The 26,188-nt window shown below is 35.2% G+C and overlaps 1 protein-coding gene across 1 annotated transcript in view; it reads left to right on the top strand.

The window, feature by feature from the left end:
* DCHS2 (dachsous cadherin-related 2) overlaps positions 1-22,066 on the top strand; it is a 329,685-nt gene extending 307,619 nt beyond the window's left edge. The window contains exons 16-20 of the mRNA XM_051963913.1: positions 1,722-1,873; positions 10,229-10,359; positions 11,969-12,255; positions 13,361-13,499; positions 15,729-22,066. Of these exons, the coding sequence (XP_051819873.1) occupies positions 1,722-1,873; positions 10,229-10,359; positions 11,969-12,255; positions 13,361-13,499; positions 15,729-18,355 (3,336 nt within the window). The 3' untranslated portion in view covers positions 18,356-22,066. The remainder of the gene's footprint in view (positions 1-1,721; positions 1,874-10,228; positions 10,360-11,968; positions 12,256-13,360; positions 13,500-15,728) is intronic.
* The last annotated feature ends 4,122 nt before the right edge of the window (positions 22,067-26,188 follow it).

Here is a 26,188-nt window from a genome sequence, read left to right as displayed (position 1 = left end):
AGTAAAGAGTGCTCAATTTATAGTCAGAGAATTGGGATTCAAATTCTAGTTTTGATAATTTATTGTCTGTGTGATCTTCAACATGTCAGTTAAAACCTCAGTTTCTTCTCTCTAAAATACTTAGATCAGGCTTGAGTTGTCTTAAAGAGCTCGTCTAAATCTGCATACTGTGAAACCATCTTTAAAATAACTTGGTTGGCACTCTAGATTGACCACCCAGACACCTCCAGGGTGGAATGACTTCCATTTGGCATTATACCGGCATACTCATCAGATTCTTACTGAATGAATATTGTCTCTGAATGATAATGATGCTGCCTAGAGGGACCTCTGGTAAGAACAGCTGCAATGTTTTTGAGATAAAAAAAGAGCTTTTTGAAATGAAATTTTCATTGTCCTGGTATGTATTCAAAACATGATTAATCATAGACTTCTGAGGCATGTTATTTAATTCACTTATGTTTCAAAAAAGTAAACTGAGGTCTGGGGAGATTGACTTTTAATACTGCTTAAGGATGAAAGTCAGTTATACTCACTAGGAAAAATAAAGCTATGGAAAAAAATGAAAATAATAATAGCCATTATTCTTCCCTTTCACATTGCCATTTCCCCCCACAGAATATCAAGGAAAAAGAAGCCACCCTTTTTTCATTCTCAGTGGGAGTTCCTTTCCCACTTCATAATTATAGAGAGCTTATCTTCTTATGATGGTAGTATATGTGGATATAAACTCAGATAAGAATTGTAATACTTTGGAGATGTCTGGATAGTGAATCTAGACTCCGTTACTTCCACCTATGTTATTTTGGAAGTGGTTTCATAGGATGTAGGCCAAGAAGAGCCCTTCAAGATAATCAGAGAAAACTGAGGGTTTAATTGACATGCTAAAATAAAATGCCCTGCATTTGAAGATGGAGTTTTCACACCTAGGAGTTCCTAATACCAATGAAATCTAAGATCTAGTTATCGCCTATTCTATTAAATGTTCTGTCTCATTTGGATTATAAATGTGAATGGGACAAATAATTATACCATCTATTCCCATCTCACTGTGAGATTTTTAAAAAATAAATTTTGCATATCTCAGTTTTCAGATTATAGTTAACTTTTTTTTTTCTGTTAAATCTGGTTGCCACCCAATTCAGGACTTTATTATGAAATCCAAATGTTTTTGGAAAATCAAACATGTTATTAGATTTTTAAAAATAGAAACCAAATCTCAAAAATGCATTGTTGGTTCTCATAGTCACAAAAATCATTAGTTTTCTCTGTGTGAGATGTTGTTAAATCTAAATACTAAATGCTAAATGCCTGTGGAGAAAGACACAAGACTATTGTGTTTATTTACAACCTAGCTTGTAGAAATCAGCAAACGACTCCTTGTTGAGAGTCAAGTTTCTATAAAATATGCACTCCACAATTTCTTTGGATTATGTTTACCTCCTTAGAGTTCACTTTAAACTCAAATTTCCATAAGGAATTAAAACTTATCACCTTACTTATTTTGCTAATTTGCCTGGAAAAAAAGATTAGAAAGGAAAAAAAAATGTATACACACACACACACACACACACACACACACACACACACATATATATATATGAAAATACATACAGTCATATAGTCATACAGGTGAGGTACTGGAAATACATTAATGAAGTCACAGATACTTTGACACATTAAAGCACATATAGACTAATGAAAGATTTACATTCCCATAGGTGTTTGCTGTTGACCTAGACAGTGGATTGAATGGGCAAATTGAGTATTCAATTCTCTCAGGCAACCAAGATGAAGCATTTCAGATTGATGCAGTGAGTGGTGTAATAGCAACTAATATGGTTCTGGATTATGAACTCACCAATTCCTACAGGTTTGTTGGAATACTTCAATGTGGCTTTTGCCTTTGTTTTTGAATCTTCTACTGAATCTACTTGTAGATTGCTTTTTATCATATTCATTTAAATGATTGAAATCCATCCCCCCCTTCTTTGACCATTTATAGTGATATATTAATTCTTCAGGAAACATTTATTGGTTGAGTTTGGACCATTATTTCCTTGATCTTTCCTTTTCTCTTTTAGTTGTCTCATGATATAGAGATTTGAGAGCTTGAAGGAATGTTTCCCTTAGAGAAATTTTCTAGTTAGAGAAAAACTTGCTTTATATACAGCAATTAATCAATTGACTGACAAATAGTTTCTAGCCCCTACTTATGTCTAGGTCCTTGATAGGCACTGGAAAATGACAAAAAAAAAGAAATGGTTTCTGTCCTTCAGAAGCATTTGGAGAAATAAAATATATACCTTTAAAAGAATCCAAAGTACCTACAAAATGATAGGGATGGGACTAGACATCTAGGAGATTCAGGAAAAGCCTAGAAGGTAGCACTGAAATCAGTCATTGAAAGGAAGTAGAAATCTTTTTAAATTGAAATGATGACAGAGTAAATATATTCTGTGCATAGAGAATAGCTTGTTCAAGAGCAGACTTAGGAGCTATATGTTGTAAGCCATTTGGATAAGATGATAGAGCTCACCAAAGAAAAAAATGTGCAATAAATCTGGAAAGGGAAGCTGGAGAATACAGGTTGAACTGAAGTCATTAAGAGTGGAGGTGGGGATAGAAGAGAGTTATGTACTAGGAATATTTTCAATGTTGATAATAGAGGACTCTTTTGGAAAGAAGAAGAAAAAATGTTCCCTAGGATTTTACATTGCCAAGGAGAAATCTGAATTTAAACTGGGGAAGGATGGACAAACTCCATTGCCAGCATCTAATGCTGCCAGTGTTTTCTAATTAAAACCTATGCTGGACTCTCATTTGTAAAACATTAGGACATAAGGGCTATGTGAAGGGCAGACTTCCAGTGATTTAGAAATATAATCCCCAAGCTTGGGTTACAGCATCATTTTTTAAGGACAGATTTTTCATATATTTCCCCATCTGTAGAGAAACATAGAAATAACAATTTTAAACTCAAGGCATTGTTGATTTTGGACAATGTCCCAGGCCATCTGAATTCCCTTGATGACTTCTATCCTAACATTTAGGTCACCTTCTTGCTTCTAATGAAACATCATTGATCCCTCTCTGAGATCAGAGGGTCATTTGAGGCTTATTATGTTAGGGAAATTTTTGCTCAAGCCAGCAAAATAACTGACCAGAAAGGAAGACTTATCCTAAAGGAATTGGGGAAGGACTTTAAAATTTTAGATGAAATCAAGAATATTAGAGAACATTGGGGTGAGATCAATGGAATTCATGTTAATGGAGGTCAGAGTAAAGAGTGCCATCATTTTGCAACAGACCTACAGACAAGAAAGTTATAGCAAGGACTAATATGAGTAATCTACTGTAGTTTGAAATAAAAGTGCCATAAAGTATTAATAATGTATTAGTATAACATGATGATTGGTGAATACCTCCTCTCTTGAGAGCAAAGAAAAGAAGATGAATTTTTTAAAAAAATCTAAACCTTTGTAAGCTCCTTATTTTAGGGTCCCAAATAATAGATGATATAAAAGAATGATCAATGGAGGACTTTTTGATATCCCTACTTGTTATAGGAAAATTTGTTAATAGGAAAAGAAAGCATCTGTCCAAATTTTCCCAGACAGCTTTTATAAAAAAGAGAGTTAAGCTACTATAAGGATTCCCCCAAAACCCTCTTAAATATTAGAAAGCAGAACCCATATTAATTCCATATTTAATTAATGTATACTATGGATACAAATCATGGAATGTAAGTTATCTCTGAAAAATTGAAAATTAGTATCATGAAAAGGGCAAAGAATTGATGTAGGTTTGATTAGAGCAGTTTTCATTATGGTACCAAAAAGTAATTATGTGGAAGAAATCAAGTTAAAAAAATACATCTTCAAAGAAGTACATCATCAAAAAATATGAGGAGTCACATGATGAGATTGAGGGATGACTAATGGCTAACCTGTATGTTCTCCTGGTCATCTAATTATATACAGAAGTGAAAAATTTTTTCCAACATTTTGGAGTAACCTGATTCTAATGGGAGGATAAAGACAAGTGCTAGTTAGGATGAAGAAGTAGACAAGGTTTGGCATTTGTATCAATAGGAATATCCACATCACTGAACTCACAGACTCTTTTAAAAATTTGTACATTAACATAAGTACATTAGCTACAGGTTAATTAATGAAGTGTGTTCCTATTATCATGGCTCTGAGGAGTATCTTTTTGACTCAGCCAATAATTGCTGCAGTTCTCAATGGATGAGTCAAAACAGCTCTTCTTTTATAAATCATTTCTAGTCTTGGTTGGTATTAAAGTAAAATAGACCTGGATTCCTTTCTCCTGGAAGGAGAGAATTTTGACAAATCCCCTATTGAAACCTAAAAGAAGATTTGGTGGGTGGAACAGGAAATTATAGCGATGATAATTGAGAGCTTTCCAATTCAAGTTCTGATTTTGGATGCTCGCATGGCACGGAGAAAAGATTGTTTGACCATCATCAGCAAGCAATAAAACGGAGTCTGAGTGGGAAAGGGCCCCTCTAAAGTTGGGCAGTTTCATTTGTAGTCTGTTGAAGCTACAATCAAGGCAGTGGTTCTCCTTCTGCATATGGCCAACTGGATGGAAGACAACCAACTAATTTCCCAAAGGCTGCCAAGAAACTATCATAAGTGACTTGATGCCTCTCAGAAGTTATACAAAGTTCATTGTAAGATCTACAGCCATAATTTTCACTTGTCCCTTGAGCCTCTGAGTCACCCTTAACTTGTCCTCTTACTTCAAAACTAAATGATATATATTTCTCTATATCAAAGATTTCTACTTTTTTTTCTACCTGACATGGACATTATATATAATCTCCCACTCTCAATTCCCCCCAAACATTATAAAGACCTGAAAATAGGGCTAGTTATAGGGGAAGGGCTGACAGAACATCTACTTTGATGTCTTGGCTAAGATACCAGCATAAGATTCCTTTTCTTCAGAGAAACATTAGAAGGTGATTATTTTTAGTAAAATATTTCCATATGTACCTTACTGATGTTCATTGTAGACAAAACAAACCCTTCTACATGGAATTATTTCTATGCCCTGATTGAACAGAATTTTACAATTCAGATTCTGTGTTCTGTTGAAAGACCCTAAACTGCGAGCAACCATTAAGCTACCAGTTTGTGAATGGCAAGAGTACCCATAAATTAGATCACTAACACCCTTGATACCCAGACACAGCATTAAAACATGGAGAAAATTACAAATATCTATTTGTAGTTTCATTTAGAAGTATATGACATGGAAGAAAAAACCTCTCATATGGTCTGATGATGGAAAGGGATCAGGAGAAGTAAGTGTGACAACTGGACAGGACCTGCTTTGCTAAAAGCAGTTTTGGCAGATAGGAGAGCCTGAAGCCCATTTTTTGGAATGAAATATTCTTGGTAAATCTTGGAGTTGACTTAGCACCTCTAATGACTTCAGCTATTGGATGAGTGTCCCCTCAAAATGTTTGGCTTTCACTTCTAGACCTATGTCACTTGCCACTGTTGTTTTCATTGGCTAGGAAGTTATTTATTGGGAGTGAAGCCTTTCCCTAGTGAATACCAACAAGTTCCATAGCAATCCAAGCTTTTCTCTCTACTAAGCATTTTTGTGTAAATTTGTGTTGTGAATTTATTTTCATGGACTCAAGAGATCTTAGAGCTATAGTTAAAAGGAACTTTAGAGATCATTTGAGCCAACCTCTTCATTTTATAGATAAGAAAACTAAGGCCCAGAGTTGTCATGTGGGCAGTAAATAGCTTAGCCAGGCTTTACCTCTAGGTCCGGGGATTCAGCTTTACAAAATCAGCATGATACTTCCCATTCCTCTTGTCTTACTTGCTATCTTATAATTTTTAAGATCAGGGACTCTGATCCTTACTAGCTAACCCTTTGAAATATAATGGTACATATTTAATTGCTACTAGTTATAGCAACATTAAGTCATGAAAAAGAGCATGGGACAAAATATGAGAAGACATAAATTCTCATTCTTTGTTTAAACACAGGTCTTATTTTTTCCAATTGTTTAACATTTTATTTTCTTCCAATTACATGAAAAAACAATTAGAACTTTGAATTCCAGACAGGTCTTCTTCCCTCCCTATTCCCCATCATTGAGAAAGCAAGCAGTTTGATATAGGTAATACACATGTAAACATACAAAATATTTCCATTATAGTCATGTCATGAAAGACTACATAGACCAAAAAAATCCCTCAAAAAAGTTTTCTAAAGGTATGTTTCAATTTATATTCAAACACAATCAGTTCTTTCTATGGATATGGATAGCACTTTTTATCATAAATACTTCAAAACTGTTTTGTATACACAACTGGTGATCTTACCATATTGCTGTTACTTTGTACACAGTATATTTCACTTTGCATCATTTCATGGAAGTCTTTCTAAATTTTTCTTAGAGCATCTCTTGCTCAGTGTTTGATATGGCACAAAATTATTCCATCATAATCACATACCACAATTTGTTCAGCATGGGCATCCCCCTCAATTTCCTATTCTTTGCCACCAGAAAAGAGTGGCTACAAATATTTTTGTACACATAAGTTCTTTTCCTTTTTTTTAATCTTCTTTGAGATATAGTATGGTATTGCTAGATCAAAAAGTATAAATGGTTTTATACTCCTTTGGCCATAGTTCCAAATTGTTCTACAGAATAGTTGAAAAAGTTCACAACTCTATTAACAGTGTGTTAATGTCTCATTTTTCCTAAATCCCATCTAATATTGCCATCTTCCTTGTTTATCTTATTACCCAACCTAAGAGATATAAGGTAGTAATCCAAATTGTTTTACTTTTACTTTGCATTTCTTCAAACAATATTGTTAGAACATTCCATCATATGGTCACATATAACGTTGATTACTTCATCTGAAAACTTCATATTTTTTAATCATTCATCATTTGGGGAATGGCTCTTATTTTTATAAATTTGACTTACTTTTTTATGCACTTGAGAAATGGGTCTTTATGAGAGAAATTTACTTCAAAAAGTTTTTCATAATTACAATTGCTAATTGTATTCCCATACCCCATTTATTTTATTCTCTCTCTCCTATCATCCTGTTTCTCCTTAAAAGTGTGTGTTTCTGATTACCTCCTCCCCCAATCTATCTTTCCTTTTATCACTCCACCTTCTCTTATCCCCTTCCCCTCCAGTTTTCCAGTAGATTTCTATACCAAATTGAATATTGATATCAAATTGTTTCTTTCAAATTGCTTGAAGTATTTTCTCCTTGACCTCAGAGCTCTGGAATTTGAGTGTAATATCACTGGGAGTTTTCATTTTGGGATCTCTTTCAAGAAGTGATCAGTGATCTGTTTTACTTTCTGGTTCTAGAATATCAGGACAGTTTTCCTTGATAATTTCTTAAAAGATAATGTCTAGGCTCTATTTTTTTATCATGTCTTTCAGTTTTTCAGGTCAGTTAGAATGAGATATTTTACATTATCTTCTATTTTTTCATTCTTTTGGTTTTGTGTTATTTTTTCTTGATTTCTCATAAAGTTCTTAGTGTTCATTTGTTCGATTCTAATTTTTAAGGAATTATTTTCTTCAGTGAGCTGTTGAACTTCTTTTTCCATTTGGCCAGTTATATTCTTTATGGCATTCTTTTTTTCCATTGACTTTTTGTACTTTCTTTACCATTTGGCCTAGTCTGTTTTTAAAGTGTTATTTTCTTCAGTAATTTTTGTGTCTCCTTTACCAAGTCTCCTTTATTCATTTTTCAAGATTTTTTGGTATCACTTTCGTTTCTCTTCCCAATTTTTCCTCTATATCTTTAACTTGATTTTCAAAATCCTTTTTTCATTCTTCTGAGGTCTGAGATTAATTCATATTTTTCTTAGAGGTTTTGGAGGTAGAAGCATTGACTTTGTTATCTTTTAAGTGTATAATTTGTTCTTCCTTAGCTTCATAATAACTTTATATTGTCAGAATCTTTTTCTGTTGTTTGCTTGGTTCTCTACCCTATTACTTTACTTTAACTCTTAGTTAAAAATAGGGCTTTGCTTCCAGAGTGGAAGGTGCAATATCCCAAAACTTCAGGGGTTTTGTGCAGCTATTTTTAGAGTTATTTCTAGGGATAGGTAAGTTTTTATTTCTACCTAGATATTATGATCTAAGGAGAGGTATTTACTCTTCTTCTGGTCTGTGCTCAGATCTGTGAATGACCACAAGCATTTTTTTCTCCTTTGGAACTATGAGGAGTGTCAGCACTCCACTGTGGCTTCAAGCTCTGATGTGCTAGTGCCTCTCCTTGTCCTAACACTGCCACTCAGATCTAAGTATGGACAGAGCAAGAGTCTTGCTTCATTGCTAACAAACAGACCTCTGTAATCTCTTTCTGAGCAGTTGTTTTACCTCTTTACCATCTATGGGCTGAGACCTCTGGAAGCAGCCATTGCTGTTGCTGATTCAGTGGCTCCCAAAGCTTATTCTAGGTTTGCTCAGTCTGGGGCTATTTTGAGCACCTATGCTGTCCTGGATTCCATTCTCACTGAGGTGTAATAGACCTTTCTTGCTGACCTTCTAAATTATCTTAAATTTTTTTACTCCATCTTTTTCTGGGTTCTGCCACTGTAGAATTTGTTTAGGTCATTCTTTAAAAATATGTGGAGGGATTTAAGGGAGAGTCTAGGTGAGTCCCTGCCTTTATTCTACCATCTTGGCTCCTTTGCCATGAATTACTCATTTTACCTTCTTCTTAGCACTTCTTAATACTTTTCCATATCTCAATTTCCTCTTTTGTAAAGTAAGAATAACAATTATATCAACACTTCTCACATCCTGGGGCTGTTGTGAAGGTTCATTAAGGTAAGATAAATGGAAGTGCTTAGAAAACTCTTAAATGCTATGTCAACATTAGATTAAATAATACTGGTCTTTTCTTTTGACTTCCACTTTTTAAAATGTTTTGAGTAGGGATATGAAATATCTCAATGCAAAACAACTCTTTTAAAGTTGTATTTTTTCCTTTTTTGTGAATATAACATTTTATTTTTCCCACTTACATGTGAAAATATTTTACATTCATTTTTTTAAAAAAATTAAATTCCAAATTCTCTCCTCCTTTTCTCCCTTTTCTCATCCCTGAGACAATAAACAATTTAGTATAGGTTATACATATGCAATCATATAAAACATATTCATATATTAGTCATATTATGAAAGAAAACATAGAAAAGAAACATGAAAAAAATAAAGTTAAAAATGGCATGCTTTGATCTTCATTCAGATTCCATCAGTCCATTCAGACTGGAGATTAATAGGGAATCTGAAAAAAATCTCAGTTCAAAACAACTCTTTTAAAATTATCTTTTTTTTTTACTTTTTGTGAATATAACATTCTATTTTTCCCAATTACATGTGAAAATAATTTTTAACATTCATTTTTTTAAAAAATTGAGTTCCAAATTTTCTCCCTCCCTTTCTCCCTTTCCCCATCCCTGAGACAATAAACAATTTGATATAGATTGTACATTGTATCATGCAAAATGTATTTCCATATTAGTCACATTATGAAAGTAAATGCGAACAGAAAAGAAACATGAAAAAAATTAACTGAAAATGGTATGCTCTGATCTTCATTCAGACTCCATCAGTTCTTTCTCTGAAGATGCATAGCATTTTCCATCATGAATTCTTTGGCACTGTCTTAGATTATTGTATCTCTGACAATACTTAGGTTATTCACAGTTGATCATCATAAAATTTTGCCATAACTGTTTACTCTGTTCTCCTGCTTCTGCTCAAGAAATTATATTTTTGACAGTAAGATAAATATGTCATGCAGTTTCCAGGTCATGTTTTTAACCTAATGGGTTGGAGAAGGCATGAAGATTATTCTTGGAGGCATCTTTTTCTCCAGTGCACTGAGCATTCTTTGGAGGAGGAAGAAATTCTACAGATTGTCTCCCAGAAGTTATTCATTTGTTTTGACATAAACAGATTTCAATCTCTTAGGGCTTGTTGGACTGGATTATTCAAACTTGTCAAAAAAATAAATTCAGTCTCTCATTCTTGTGTCAAAATATATATTTCTTTTTTCAAAAATGTGATTTGGAAAAAGCAGTGCCAGGGGAAAAATTAAGTAGCTAGGCAGTTCATTTTTCATTTTCTTCTGGATATTTAGTATTAATGTTGTTTTTCTTCATCCCAATTTCTTCCACAAACTAGCTTGGTTGTACACGCTGCTGATAAAGGGATACCCAGGCTTTCTGCTACAGCTGTAGTCAAAATTCAACTGGTAGATCTTAATGATAACATACCAGCCTTCCTTCCCTTTGAACGAGTGGAAGTTCCAGAAAGTAAGTGTGAAAATCATCAGACTGTCGTTTTGATTTCTGTTAATTGAATAACCTAAGTGAAGTTCCATGTTTTTGTTGGGTTATATCCACCAAGAGCAATTAAAGTTCAGTTACTTGCAGAGAACCATATTTGGCTGATCACATACCTGAAGGTCTAATTATTTCACAGAGTCCTTTGGCAGTCTGGTGAATACTGTGGATTTTTCCTCAGAATAGTTTTTGAATATAATCTTTTTAAATGCCTAAAATAGAATATGAAAATTAAAAAGAAGTCAATTATATTGAAACATCAGTATCATTTTTTTAAGTTAACAAATCCCAGATTAAATATTCCTGCTCTAGTGGGATATAACTTTCTGTCTAAGTTGGGTCCTCTGGGAACTTGTGTCAGTACAATAGATTGTTATTGTTGTTGTGGTTGTTGTTTTTCATTCTCAAAGAGGACCATGACATCAGGAAAGTAATTCCATAATATGCATAGGTTACTAACACAAAGATCAAGGAAGCTGATGGGAAACTTCCAGGGCCAGTTTCTCAATGATTTTTTTTCCCCAAGATAACTCGAGAGAGTAGTTGTTAGACATTAATGCCATTTTTATAGTAAAGACTGAGAATTTTTCATAAATATATATGAATAAAAATTCACATGTTTATATTCATATATACATATATTCCTTATATATCTACATCTATTTGTCTATACATCTTTATCTGTATCTCTCTATCTAAGTAATCATTCTCCTTGTAAGTGACATAGATCTTACATTTGCTGCCTGTGTCCATCATTTCAATATATTCAATCTCTCTCCAAGGTAAAAATCTATCAGGTTCTGCAGAACTGCTAACAAGATTGGCATTTTCCCATAACTTTTCCTAAAGCATTTTTGAAAAGAACAGGAGAGGGAAACTACTGCTGCGTAGTTTTTAAATAATTAGTATAAAGAAGACCTCTCCCTATCGACAAAGTGATATTATTTGATCTCTAAAAAAGGAGGGGGTAGCTTGCCATTGGTATCAATGGAATGAGTTCCATTGATGTAACTACAGTCTTAAAGTATGGTGAACCACTTTAAAGAATAGAAAATTTCATCTAAGGAATTCAGAGTTTTGTTACAAGAACTATGTATCTTAACTGATATTCTGTAAGTATTCTGGACCCTTTTGAACTGGGTTGTCTTATGAGTCTTGGGGATAAGTATACCTAGGGTATTTTACTTTATTTTATTATTATTATTACTTTTGCTGAGGCAATTGAGATTAAATGACTTGGCCAGAGTCACACAGCTAGGAAGTGTTAAGTATCTGAGGTCAGATTTGAACTCAGGTCCTCCTGGCTTCGGTACTGGTTCTCTGTCCACTATACCATTTGGTTGCTCTCCCGCCCAGGGTATTTTTAAATGTAGATTAATATCTAATTAATACCTTCACCTTCAATCCCACTTCAGAAGAACAAGGTTATCTTTTAATTTATACTTTAGAATCTTCTTTCTGTTCACATGAAAGTAAGGACAAGAAAACATGCCAGGAAATATGCAAAACAAAGGTACATTTATGATCATATGAGTGAATGGGTTTTGAAGATGACTGACCACAGTTGTCACTATTATAGGTATTCCCCTCGGTTCTCTTGTGACTCGAGTACATGCTCACGACAGAGATTCAGGCCCTGCTCTTGTCTACAGTTTCACTAAGAAGGGTAATCCTGGAAATAAATTCACTATTGACCACAATACTGGAGCGGTGATACTGGCAAAGCCATTGGATTTTGAAGAAGGCCATGAATATGAGTTACTGGTTGAGGTTTCTGATTCTGTACACCACATGGAAGCAGCGCTCATGGTCTATGTTATGGATGTCAACGACAATCCCCCACTTTTTCCTCAAGATTTCTATCAGGTAATGAGATTCCAATTCTATGACCCAAGTTTAGGAATATAAGGAGTAGTCCAAAGGCCTCTAAATTGTGGGATGGCTTAGGAAGGCACCATTTAGTACATTTTTCTTAATATTTAATATTCTATAAGACAAAAGATGTGATTAATGTGACTGCTGCTGGAGTTGAATATTTCATTCAATTTCGTTTTCATGAAATTCCTATATCAACCTCATTGCACATGTCTAGGGTACTTCCAGCATTGTTAGAGATTATTTTTGATATTACACATTTTTTAGTAAAATGCCTAACATTTGCCAGGATACTAAGGTTTTTTTTTTTGCTTCATTTCAATTTCAATATTAAGACTTTAGTTATTTTTTTGTAAATTGAGGACAGTTGTGTCATCTGCTATTCATTCAGGCTTTGCATCCTTAAAAATGCTGGAGTAAAGAGAATCTTTTCTTTTCTGAGTCTATTTTGTGAATGTTCTAAATAGTTTATTGCAGAAGCAAATAATTATGAGCATTATCTACTAGATGAGTCACACAGTGATGTTTGATTTTTTTTCAAACATTTTCAGGACTAGGGACAATGGTAGACAGCAATTTTATACTTCAGAATGGCCTGAGAATTCTTGCATGTCTTAAATGCACAGTGCAAGTATAAAGATAGCATGGAAAAAATCTAAACATTTTGCGAAGTTTTAGTGCTTTATGAGGAGAGAGAGAGAGAGAGAGAGAGAGAGAGAGAGAGAGAGAGAGAGAGAGAGAGAGAGAGAGAGAGAGAGAGAAAGAGAGAGAGAGAGAGAGAGAGAGAGAGAAATTGAATCTCCTCTAACCTGTAGAGATATTTTGGAAAGAAAACAGGTCATGAAATCTCAGAAATATGGAGTTAATCAGGCACAGTTCATCCTGAATCCTATAACTTTTCTGACTTTATCTTTTAATATCTCAACTCTGCAAAGTTGTTTCAGCTTAAGGAAATCAGGAGAAGCAGCATGTCCAAAGAAAGACTCAGGATTATGTTTCCTCAACAAAAACACTCCAGTTATCATTTGCCCAGGAAAATATCTTTAGCCCTAAAGCAAATTATGTCCTCAATCTCTTGTTTCTCTTTTGGAAATAGGTTACACTTCCTGAAATGACACCTGTAGGATCCTCCATCTTGACTGTGTCAGCCACAGATGAGGATGTAGGAATTAATGGGAGGATTTCCTACAAAATCCTTTCTTCTGCTGAAGGATTTTCAGTTGACCCTCAGAATGGTGAGTTGTTTTCAGGGCCTGCAAAATTCATCAGTTTCAATCACAGAGTGGGAAATGGGAAATCTTTTTTCCAAATGTGGGTTGGCTGGCATTCCACTGATGGAAAGCCATAAGACTCCTGTTAATCTGGAAGTCCAAATCTAGTGCCGTCTTTCCTTAATTACACTTTAGCCATACCTGGAAAGAAATAGAGAATCAGTAACTAGATCCTAAGTGTACAAAGCTCACAGTACCCAAGACAGTAACACTGTTTGCTTATAAAACCAAGTACAATTCCAGCAAACATCCTAGAACTGTTGCAGCAAAACTCAACCCATGTTGATCTATGCAATCACACATGTATACGTGTGCACACACACCCACACACATATACACACAATTGAATGGACCTTGTTTGTGAAAAATCAAATACTTTTAAACTATTTTAATTTGATTTACTAATGAAACTCTAATGGAAAAGAACATTTCATTTTTTAGTCTAAATACATTTTCCATGTTTCTATGACATTCATATACATGACATCATCTGAATATTTGTAACTTATTTCTAGCCACAATGAGATACAGAAAACATATTTTATTGATACAAGAAACAATCAAATAAATGAATTTTCATATCAACCTGAATGGATCGGTTTTAGGAAAGAGACAATTGCATCCTTTAGAGAATTCTTTTTTACATCATTTTCTTATATTACATGTTTCTGTAGCCTTTACAAAGTATTTCCATGAGGCATGTTTTATATTCAAGCATGACATGAGACCTTTTGCAAGCTATGTGAGATGACTTTAGTTGCTGCTAAACTAACCTGCCCCATAATTTTGTCTTTAAACTAACCATACAAAATTTTACACAAAGAAATTTTTTTTCTTTTCAATTTTTTTATCAGTGGTTGGGAAAATTATTGTCTCTGAAGTCAGAAGAAGTGGGTTCAGACGTGGCTTCTGATGCTTAATCACTTTTTCTCCTCAGGCCTCAGTTTGCTCACTTGTAAAATTAAAGGGTCAGATTAGGTGATTTCTGAAGTCCTTTCCATTTCCAGATTTAATAACTGAATGATCCTAATTGCCTATAAGGAATTGCTAATAGAATTTCCTTTTGTTCACTATCTTGTCTAACAAGCCAGTGAATCTTGAAGCAGACCATAGAACATATTATTTCACAGTCAGAAAGGACCTTAGATTCCATCAATTCCAACCCCTTGCTTTTAGTAAAATAAGAGACCCAAGACCAGATCAGTCACACAACTAAACAATTCTTTGGTCTCCATATCACTACCCACCCTCACACTGCTCCCATGCCTTAAATTCCTCATGAAGTATTCCAATGAATTCTGGCCACCTGGGTGAAAGAAATTTGCTAAACAATGTAGTATAACAAAGCCATAGCATATATACATGGCACTTTAAGGAGTACAAAGCATTTTTATTACAGGTTTATAAATACTGTTGTTCCCTTTTTAGATGAGGGTTTTGAGGCTCTAGGAAGTAAATAATTTGTCCATAATAACCCAGGTGGTACCTGAGACAGAATTCAAACCCATAGTTTGACATCCCATTTACTATGTCATACTGTTCTTTATGTAGGTAGCATTTCTGAACAAATTCCTTTTATGCTGGAGAAAAACACACACACATACACACACACACACACACACACACACACCCCACTTCATGTTGATCTGTTTTTTTCAGTTGTGTCTGACTTAAATGTGAACCCATTTGGATTTTTCCTGGAAAAGATATTGAATGATTTGCCACTTCCTTCTCCAACTCATTTTAAAGATGAGGAAACTGAGGCAAAAAGGATTAAGTGATATATCAGAGACACACAGCTAAGTGTCTGAGAATAGATTTGAACTCGCAAAAATGAGTCTTCCTGACTGTGTATTTGGTGCTCTATCTACTGTGCCAATATCCATCCATCCATCCATCCATTCATCCAAACACACATACACACACACACACACACACACATATACACACACACACACACACAAAACATATATATTTAGACTTTTACATGCAAAAATCCATATATAATGAATCTAATTTATGTGCTTTAAACAATCTAGTAACAACTGAGCCACAATTTGTCTTATGGTTTTATGAGTGTAAAATGGTGTAATAGCATCTAATATGGTGCTGCAATGCAATTATTTTTCAGTAAATATTTGATATCTCAAATCTAAATTCACAGAAATCATGGTGATGGTTGTTATTTTTCAGGCCCCATATTTACAATCAAACCTGTGATGCTTATGGACAAAACATCAACAATTCAACTTCTTGTGGAAGCCAAAGATGGTGGAACTCCTGGTTTGACAACCCTTGCTTTAGTGGAAGTAGAAATTCAAGATGTGAACAACCATCCCCCTCAGTTCACCACGGAGTACTATAACATCACTGTGAGTGAAGATGCAGCCATTGGGACTACCTTACTCACATTTTCAGCAATTGACCTTGACTGGACCCGTGAAAATACCAATGTCGAGTATTCTATCATCAGTGGTAATTTGCAGAACACTTTCTATGTGGAAATTCATGTAATTTCCTCAGGAACCCCTTACAACCGCATTGGTCATCTTGTGCTGAACCATCCTCTAGACAGAGAAACTATAGCCTCTCATGAACTCATCATTATGGCTTCTGACCATGGTCATCCCCCATTGAATTCTACAGCCACTATTTTAATTGATGTGCTTGACGTCAATGATAATACACCAATATTCAACTCTCCAGAATACTATGCCCATGTTAGGGAAAGTCTACCTGTGGGTAGTCAGATTGTTGTGGTCTCAGCAAAAGACCACGACAGTGGAGCCAATTCTGAAATCACCTACACCATCATCTCAGGAAATGAGAGAGGACATTTTCAAATAGATGGGGAAATGGGAGCAATAGATTTGATTAAACCCTTGGATTATGAAGATACATTGATGTTCACTTTAACTATCCAAGCTTCAGATAGAGGAACAAATCATTTTGCTTTTACGATGGTATTTATCAGTGTCCTAGATGACAATGACTATGCCCCCCAGTTCATGTTCTCAAGTTTAAACTGTGTTGTCCCGGAAAATTTGCCCAATTTCTCTGTTATGTGTACAGCACATGCCTTGGATTTTGATGCTGGTCCTTATGGACAACTAACCTATTCAATTCAGTCATCCTGTTTGATGAATGATGGAATCCCTCAGGATCATGACCTATTTTTTATTGACCCATTAACAGGGGATATCTATACCAAACAAATCTTAGACTATGAAAGTGAAAATAAACACTGCTTTATTGTTCAGGCAGAAGATAAAGGTGAGACCACAGCTACTTTGATGGTCCAAGTGGATGTTGAAGGAATTGATGAATACGAACCCATATTCACACAAGACCAGTACTTCTTTGGCCTTCCAGATATTCATCACACAAGACAAGCTATTGGCAAAGTAGAAGCATCTGATGCTGATGCTGGAGTTGATGGACTTGTGCTTTATACCCTTGCAACTTCCTCAACATTCTTATCCATTAATAAAACCAGTGGAAATGTCTATTGGGTTGGAGACCCTCCCTTTATGGGAAGCAGCGTCAGGAAAGATGACATCATTGAAATGAAGGTAATAGCACACAGTCCTAAAATGGACTCTAAGTTCTCCTCTTGCACCATCTTTGTAAATATATCCTCTTTCCCTCAGGGAGGATTCTATGCACTATCTGCTAACAGCCTTTCAATCAGCCTCACAGTCTCTATTGTCATATTCATGCTCTTCATCATAAGCCTCATTGCTCTGATTTTAAGATATAAACAAAAAGATGCAGTGAATTCCTGTGGAGAAAAAAAAGCATGCCCATTATCACCTAGTAATCTGAGCCTGAGTAGTGATCCCAGCATCCTCAAGGATTCCCAGAAAGCTCCAGATGTGGGCAATGGCATTCTCCCCATGGGCTCCATGGCTGAGTGGTTGAATTTAGTAGATATGAGAGAGAAAAAGGATTTGGTGAATCCATGCAGACATTCAGACTCAAGTGGCCACTGCTCAGTGGATGGAGATACTGCTGAGGATGAGGAGATCAAAAGGATCAATGAACACCCCTGCCGAAAAGGCTCTGGCTCAGTTCTGAGTGACCGAGGGTCTCGGGTGCCAGATTCCGGAATACCCAGAGACTCTGACCAGCTTTCCTGTTTGTCTGGAGAAACAGATGTGGTGATCACCACTGAAACCTTAGAGAGCAGTTTCACCTTTGAAGGGGTAGGAGAAAGGTGTGATGCCATTTATGCTCAGAATAAAATGCTCTCCCAGACACTCCACAAAATTGGAATGAAAGAGAAAACCCTCATGGAAGATAGTAGAAGAGATTATCTCTTCGTTTCAAATGATCAGGACTCAAGGTATGGATCTCTTACAACTTTAGAGGCTCCCACCAAGGATCCAAGAAACAGCTATGATTGGGATTACCTTCTCAACTGGGAGCCCCAGTTTCAGCCTCTTTCTTCTGTCTTTAATGACATTGCTAAGCTCAAAGATGAACATTTGCAGGTGCCTGGCTTACCACAGGGGAAGAAATCTTTTGTTTTCCCACCGCCTTTGATCACATCAGTGGCACAGCCTGGCATAAAGGCAGTGCCACCACGAATGCCATCCTTCCCACCAGGGAAAGCATTCAAGAAATACCCACGATCTCCCCTTCACCAGCACCTTCATTATCCCCCGGCAGCTATGACTCCCAGTTTTTCTCCTTCTCTCTCCCTGCTGACCATTCAGTCTCCTGCAATGTCTCCTCTGTTGCCAGATGCTGGGTTGTTAGGAACATGCTTAGTCAGGACAGCCCATGGTCCCAGGGCAGAAGAAGAAGTCCGGCTGTGAAACCTTGACATTGAGCCCCAGGATATTTTTAGTCGAGAAGAAGTATGTTCAAACAAACAAACCAACAACAACATTTCTAACCAAACTCCTCAGGGGTGATTTTTTTTCATAGCTGAGAGAATAGGATCCATTTCAATCTGAGTTTGTACAGCTCCCCATTTTATCCTCTAAACTCTCTCTTAGATTTATTGAGAAACTGCCTGATGCCGGACTCTTGTCTTCACCTGCCTGTAGTCACACCTTCCGAATAAACAGTTCATACTGTTGTACTTTGCAGTCTGTATGGAAATGAGTTCAGAAGGTGAAATGACTTGATGGACATGAGTGACCCGCAAACAATTTTAAAGTGCTCTATGGTGCATTGCCATCTTAGTAAGAGGTCTAACTTCTTTAAGACACATGAGGCAAGAGCATATCAGAATTGCCTTTGGTCAAGATGACCACAGAGATCGAACAGCTTGGGTAAATGGACTGTCTGTGGCTCTTCACATCAAGTTAATTGGAACCTAAAGATCCACTTCTGGATTCTCTTTCCTTTCCACCCTTTCTGCCAACCTATTCCATTTGTAGATGCTAATAATGATTGTAGAAGTGACAGACACCATCATCTCTAGAGAGATGAATGGGAAAAAAAAAGAATGGAATTAGCCATCAGTCTATGCCAAAAAAGAAGAGTGTTTCCCAGTTGTTTTTGTCTGATTAAATGAACCGAGCATGTCCGTTCTTGGTATGGGTCCAACAATGATGCTAGCCTAAACCACTGGGTTAAACCTCTCACGTGATAAACTTCCTTGGACTTCTTTCCAAAGAGATCAGAGTACATTTTTCCTTTTTTTTTTTTTTCTTTTCTTGCTTCTTCTTATGACAGGACACATGTATAGATGTGAAACTTTGAAGATTAATTTATAGAAACTCATTTTATTATTTTTTTCTAGACACTACAGTTACTTGTGGTAAACAGAGAACAAATAATTTATGCACTGTGTTAACAGTGGCAAATTTATGTAGATAAAAACAAACTAGATTGATGGAATTAGTTATTCATATAATTTCCTAGTTAGAATGATTTAATGGTATTTTTTAAAATTAAGATTTTTGTATAAATTTTTCTACTAAAAGTTTAAATGAGCTCCAAAAGCATACTTTCTGTCTTCTCAAGGTATAATCTAATTACCATTTGCTCAATTAGAGTTTGTATTCATGGTGCAATCAGTACTTAGACTTTGTATAGATGGATTGTACGCATAGCAAATGGTGTTGGATTTTTGGCATAGTCTGCCCTTGGATTACCTTGTTTTCAATACTGTTTCATGGAATCAAGCAGAGAACTTAGAATTTCTTACAGTTGAAGGGAAAAGTCTTGAGATTACTCAGTTCAACACCTTCATTTTACAGATGTGGAAAATGGAGACCCAAGGGGCACTAAATGGAACAATGCTGGTTCCAAGGGCAATAATACAAACATTATCCTCAAATGAGCTTACTGAAACAATTTAGTTGAAAGTGAGAATCTGAAATCTTGGGACATTACATTTTATAATGGGAGAAATTCTAAGTTAGACAGTGTCGGGAAAAGTCATAAAACCTTGGACTACCACAAACCAGTTCTGGGAAAGTCACCATTGGAGGAAGATGCATGGCAGTACTGAATCAGAGAATAATTGCCTTACAGGTGTGATTAATCAGGTCATTTTGTAGCTTCCTATTTGAATGGATTACTTGTGATAACTAGATGCTAACATCAGTTCTTTCTGCTTACTAAAGAAATATAATAAATATTGCCAGTATCTTGGAGCAAAGCTCCAACTAGTTGTAGTTCCACCCACAGAAAGGAATCATCTACCCAAATTTAATTCTAGAATTTGGACTTAAACTCACAATTCCTGTTTCCTTGTTCACTACTCTTTCCCCTGTGCTACCTAGTATTCCTTTGTTCCTTCACATCCAGGAATAAGCATTTTTCTAAAGATATCATCCCTCTAGCTCCCTCCTTTTCTGAGCTGGTTGCCTTTGGCATAAAGATCTTTCTCTTGATGTTGGTGATCCAATGATGGAAGAATGAGTCTTTTAGACATCATCTAGAATCATAATCATAAAGAATCACAAAATAAAATTTGCAGGACACAGGAGGAGACTCCCTTCAAAACTGACCCATGACCTTTCTCTTGTCTCTATGTTTTATCGTGGGGTTGGACATGACTGAATGACTGGACAACAACTATGTCTTATTATTTCATTCATGTTCATGGGAGTACTACTCAGTAGACAAGGCTACATCTGTGAATTCTGATCTTTGTTCCACTAACTCACTAAAATAGCTAACTATTCTGTGTCCATTTTCCTTCTCTACAAAATGGTACAATCATCCTCACAACATCAATGTGAGGTAGGTGCTATAAGTATTTTTTTCTCCATTTTGCAGATGATGAAATGAACTCAGAGAAATAAAGTGATGTTCAAAATAACACAGCTAATAACTGTCAGAGGTAGGCTTCTAACTTAGGTTTCATTCAATTCAAAATGCAGTACCCAAATCTCACAACAACACACTGCCTCTCCATAATTGGTACTGTCCAAAGGGTACCTACATCTATTTACTAGAAAATACTACTAAGAATGTGATGATTTGCAGGTACAAATGACAGTGAATTATATATATATATATTTGAGCAACACTATAAATATTCCATGCAGGTATTAGCAGATAAAGTAAAAGATCTATGGACACCATTGTGATTGACCCAATCCTTCGTCTGAAGGATGGATTGGTGTCTTGAGTTTTTTTCACTGTGGTACATGTTTTTTCATGGAGTCACAAAATAAAGACCTACAATCCATAAAAAATGGAGTTCTTAATCAAAAGTCCAGGGACCTATTTTAGGAAGGTCTGTGAACTTGAATGGGGCAGAATTACGTCTTTATTTTCGGTCATCCCTAACTAAAATTTAGTATCTCTTAATTATGAATTTAATTTTTTAAAATTGGTACTTAAGTATCATTAGTCTGCCAGAAAGGCCCATGATATAAAAGAGAATAAGTTCCCCTCTACTAGACCTAATCCAACTATAATAGTCCCAGCTGATCCAAGGGACAGTCAGGTCCTGCCTAAGGAAGACTGCATTTCAAGTATCCCTGACGTATAGAAATATTAAAAGTCTCTGGGGAAGGAGATTCAACCACAACCTTTGGCACATTTACAGTATCTAATCTTTCCTTGATTCCTTTCAAAGTTTCACTGGAATATACCAAAACAGTAGAGGAAAATGTTTGTGTCTAAATTCATTATTATGGAAGTTCTCTTTGGCCACATTCTTTGTTTGTAGCTATAAGGAAAACAGTATTTGCTCTGTCATGCTGATAGCATCGATATTTCTTTTCCTCATGTCTGTACACAGTTTGTTTTCCCTAACTCTTCCACAAATTGTATGCTTGCTCATCTAAGTGTGTTCTTTTTGTGATTTATTACTCATGCTGGATATGAGTCTGCATTTTTTTCTAGATATTTTGTAAGAGCTAAAGATGTTCATTGTTTTGAGTCACTTGTTACCAAGTTCCAGTGGAGATTTTTTTTTAATTGATAGCTTTACTAATGCCCTATCAAATACCAAGAGCCACACTGGCCAACATGCTGCTGCTTCAAGTGTGGTTGAGGTTAAAAATGTGAATATGTGAGTTAAGTGTCTGCAATAAATCATGTGTCAGCCTTTTCAACTGGGGTCCTTTTCTTTTCCTAAGTAAACAATATAATTTGTACAGTTTTCCTTCAAGTTTAATATTAACTTGCCTCATCTGTTCTGGGTTACTTTGCTGATCTGCACACCGGTTTTAGCACTTTGGAGGGGGTACAGAACTTGTTAGTGGAAAATCATATTAAGCCCCAAATTCATAAGCTATAAAATAAAAGACAGTTGTCTCTGGTGGAATTTTGGCTGCCTGAAGTTCTGGACTTGCTTGCTGGCAGCCTGAGAAATCCTGGTGTAAATCAGGACCAAATGGATATCAAAATTCCATATCCTAGCAGTCATCAGCAACCTGGCATCCAAGCAGATTCCTGGACCAAGAAAGAAGAGGAAGAAGAAGAAAACTCATTCTCTTTACCTTTAGGGATTTGGTAATTTAGCAGTTATTAAAACTATTTAAAATTTACCATAAAGCACTGACTACCTACACATATACATATTTAATCTATAATAGATTTTTAGTTGAAGATAGGATTGTTCCTAAGAATGTTTCTCCTTAGTTTTAGAATTTTATTTATTATGTATTTCAGGGACATTTCTATTGGTGAAGTATCAGTTGTTAATTTAAAGATTTCTTGTTTCCATTCAAGCACAGGTCTTTTTCATCACTTTTTTCTTTTTGCAATTGATTACTTAGATATTTACATGAAATGAAAAGGGATACAATATCTACAAGAATCTTATCCCTTCCTTCTTATTACTTTCTTACTACTCACTTATTCACTACCTCATCCCCCCCTCACAAAGACACAAAGTTATATGGTTGTATGAGCATTCTTTTCTTCCTAGCCAAATGGAATAAATCTACTGAAATGTTTTGGATAAGTGTGAAAGTGTAAGCTGTTCTGTTTGTTTTAAATGAGATTATAAATAGAACACTTTTTCTTTGCTTTTCCTTTCCTTTTCTTTTTTATTTTCCCCCCAATGGGAAGACTGAGAACCATTTGATTGCTAAAGCTTTTTACATGCAACCAGCTCCCCACCCCCACATCATGGCTACTTGATATGGTCAACCTTGAATGTTTGCCCTCCACTCCAAAGTTAAAGGAATAAAAGGAAAAGGACCCATGGAAGAAATGGAAAAACCTGTTGAAAGATTGAAGATTTAAATGTACAGGTTAACCTAGAGAAAGAAAACTTTCAGGGAGGGAGAAAACATTTAAATGCCATTAATGGACATCTGACTTTGCTGAACTAGCATTTTTCTTCAGGTTCCTATTTTAAGGTTTAGTCAGTTCTCTAGTTCCTTCTCCTTTTTCACTTCTCTTTTTCATTCTTAGCAAATAAACTATGACTTAAACTTTGATCACAGTAGACTTTGTTTGATTATAAAGAAAAGAAAAAAAGCATCCTTTAAATTTTTTATTTTTTGGAACTGGTTATTATTCTTTGTGCTAGAAGGGGACCAAAATGACTATCACTATCCAATTACAATATTCCAACTATGGCTGATCAGACCAATACAATATACTCAGAAGGCTCTACCACAGGTCCACAGGAACATTTGTAGTGAGATGTCTCTAAATTTGCTACATTTGAGCTACTGTAATTCTGTTTTGCTCATAGAGTACAGCATCTTCTTTGATGCAGGCACTTCATGTTGGGCAATTCTGTCCCAGCATCGACCATGTCATGCAATTAATTCCAACGTTCTTCAAAGAAACATTTCTGAAACAAATGGCAAATTATAATCGTTCACGTTCCTTATATTTTCACTTGTTCCCGTGCTCTCTCTTTTCTCCACAAATTATCATGTATATGCTGTTTATATGCTATATTACGGCTCTATTGAAGAATGCAAACTTGATAAGAGAGTTTTTAAAAGTTTTATCTTTTTATCCTCAGTAACTAGAATAGTGCCCAGCAGGTATTTAATAAATGCTTGTTGGCTTGGATTAGATTATATTGTGCTTTAGAGTTTGAGGCAAGTAGTGGATGAGCATTGTTATTTTATAGATAAAGAAACCAAGGTTTAGAGAGGTTAAATAACTTTCCAGAGGTTAGACCCTACAACATCAGTGCTTTGGTTCCACTCCAACTCAGATTTTCTTCCTCCCAAGTTCACTATCTTTCTCACTATACCAGAGGCATCAAACAGATGACCTAGTCAACCCACAACACTCCTGAGTCTACCAAAACTAGATTAGATTGTATTTGAAAAGTATTTAACAAAATAAAAATACAATAAAACACAGAAATTATCCACATGTGCTTATGTCAATATGCAACCTGCAGTCATCCTTAAACATGGTTCTGCTTGAGTTTGAAACAATTATGTTACACCCTACTGACTTCCAGGGAAAGGGAATAGCAAGAAATTAAGTTTCTAGGGAAGTACATTTCTCACTATACATGACCTCAGCATTGATGTTGCCTAGATAACTCTAATTTAAATACATAAAATGAGAAGTGAGCAATGAAAATATTTAAAAGCTGTTATCATAAAAATGTTGTATGTGTGTATGTATGTTTACAGAAGTGTATGTATTTGCAAATACAGACTTGTGATTTATATTTATCCATTTTTACAAATATGTGTACATGTGTGTGCATACACACATACATATATACATGCAAACATACACGTACATTATATACATACATATACACACAGCTATCCCTTCCATATCATGGGAGTTGCAGACATGGTATCTTTACAAGCTAGAAAATTCATATAAAATGTTCTGACTTTCTCTTTGTACCAGAGAAGTCTCAATTATTTTTTAATACTTAATACTGAATTATTATAGTATTAAAAGATAAAATATTTTATGTCATACAATGTATTGTATAACACAAAATATTTTATACATTTCTAAATTTCTAAGTCTTTTCTGTGTCATCTTCCAGCTTTTACATGTTATTGGTGCCTTCTGCAAAATTCCCTCCAATTTTTCATTTAATTTCTTATACTGACTTCTAATATATCAAAATTGTGATTGGAAAAGTCACAATGTAGAAAGGATATCTCTGTGTGTGTTTAATATGTGTATATATTTCATGGTACCTTGCACATTATTGGTTTTCAGTAAATATTCATTTCAATCCATGTCTTAATATTGATATGATTTATATAGTCTGTCTTTTAGGGCTAGGAATATAGCATGATCTTAGAAGGATCAGATCAACATGTGTATTTCTTTTTTTTTTAATTTTATTTAATAATTACTTTATATTGACAGAATCCATGCCAGGGTAATTTTTTTTACAACATTATCCCTTGCACTCGTTTCTGTTCCGATTTTTCCCCTCTCTCCCTCCACCCCCTCCCCTAGATGGCAAGCAGTTTTATATATCAACATGTGTATTTCAAAGATAATTAACACTCCTTACTGACTTACAACTTTTCACATTTTACAGTTAATAAACATAGACTGAGAAATCAATAATGGAGATAGATTGGGAGGTGGAATAGAGCTAAACAAGGAATAGATATATATGAGCACCTTTTTGATGAGTTAACACTATTTTGGTTGCAGAATTTGCCTTTAGATAGCAAGCCCTCAGAACAATAACCTGGACTCAAACTTACTATAGAAGCCTGAGGAATTTTAGAATGAATGCAGGATGAGTTTTCATGGGTGTGAATATGTGTGATAAAGAAGGCAAACGAATAAAAAAGAATAGTAATTCTAACATAGGACTATTCAACCAATTATAAAATATTAAAAATAAGAGTTGGAAAGCACTTCAGGATTTAACGTGTCCAATTTCGGCAGGAATCCCATTTATAATGCTCCCTAACAAGTAGTTTTCCATGCTTTACCTAAAATATATCCAGTGATAAAAACTCATTCTCTAAAGAAATATTCTATTTCATTCAGGGGCAGATCAGATTTATAGAAAAGTCTTTCTTTTGGGGAGCAAAATCTATCGCCTTACATGAAGTCAATTTCCATTCATTGATTTTTAGCTTCACTCTCTAGACCAATGCAGAATATAAAGCAAAAAGACCTCTAAGAAGAAAATATTCTATGTAAATAAACTAAAGTAATGAATCTGCCCTTTTCAACTGTGGCTTATTTTCTAAAACCAAAGACATCAGTCATCAATCTTGACTTTTTTTCTAAGTAACATTTGATATTTATGATAT

The sequence above is a fragment of the Antechinus flavipes genome, chromosome 6 (assembly GCF_016432865.1).
Source record: "Antechinus flavipes isolate AdamAnt ecotype Samford, QLD, Australia chromosome 6, AdamAnt_v2, whole genome shotgun sequence".
Taxonomy (NCBI): Eukaryota; Metazoa; Chordata; class Mammalia; order Dasyuromorphia; family Dasyuridae; genus Antechinus; species Antechinus flavipes.
Note: the sequence above shows the minus strand (reverse complement) of the source record. Positions and strands in the feature narration are given on the sequence as shown.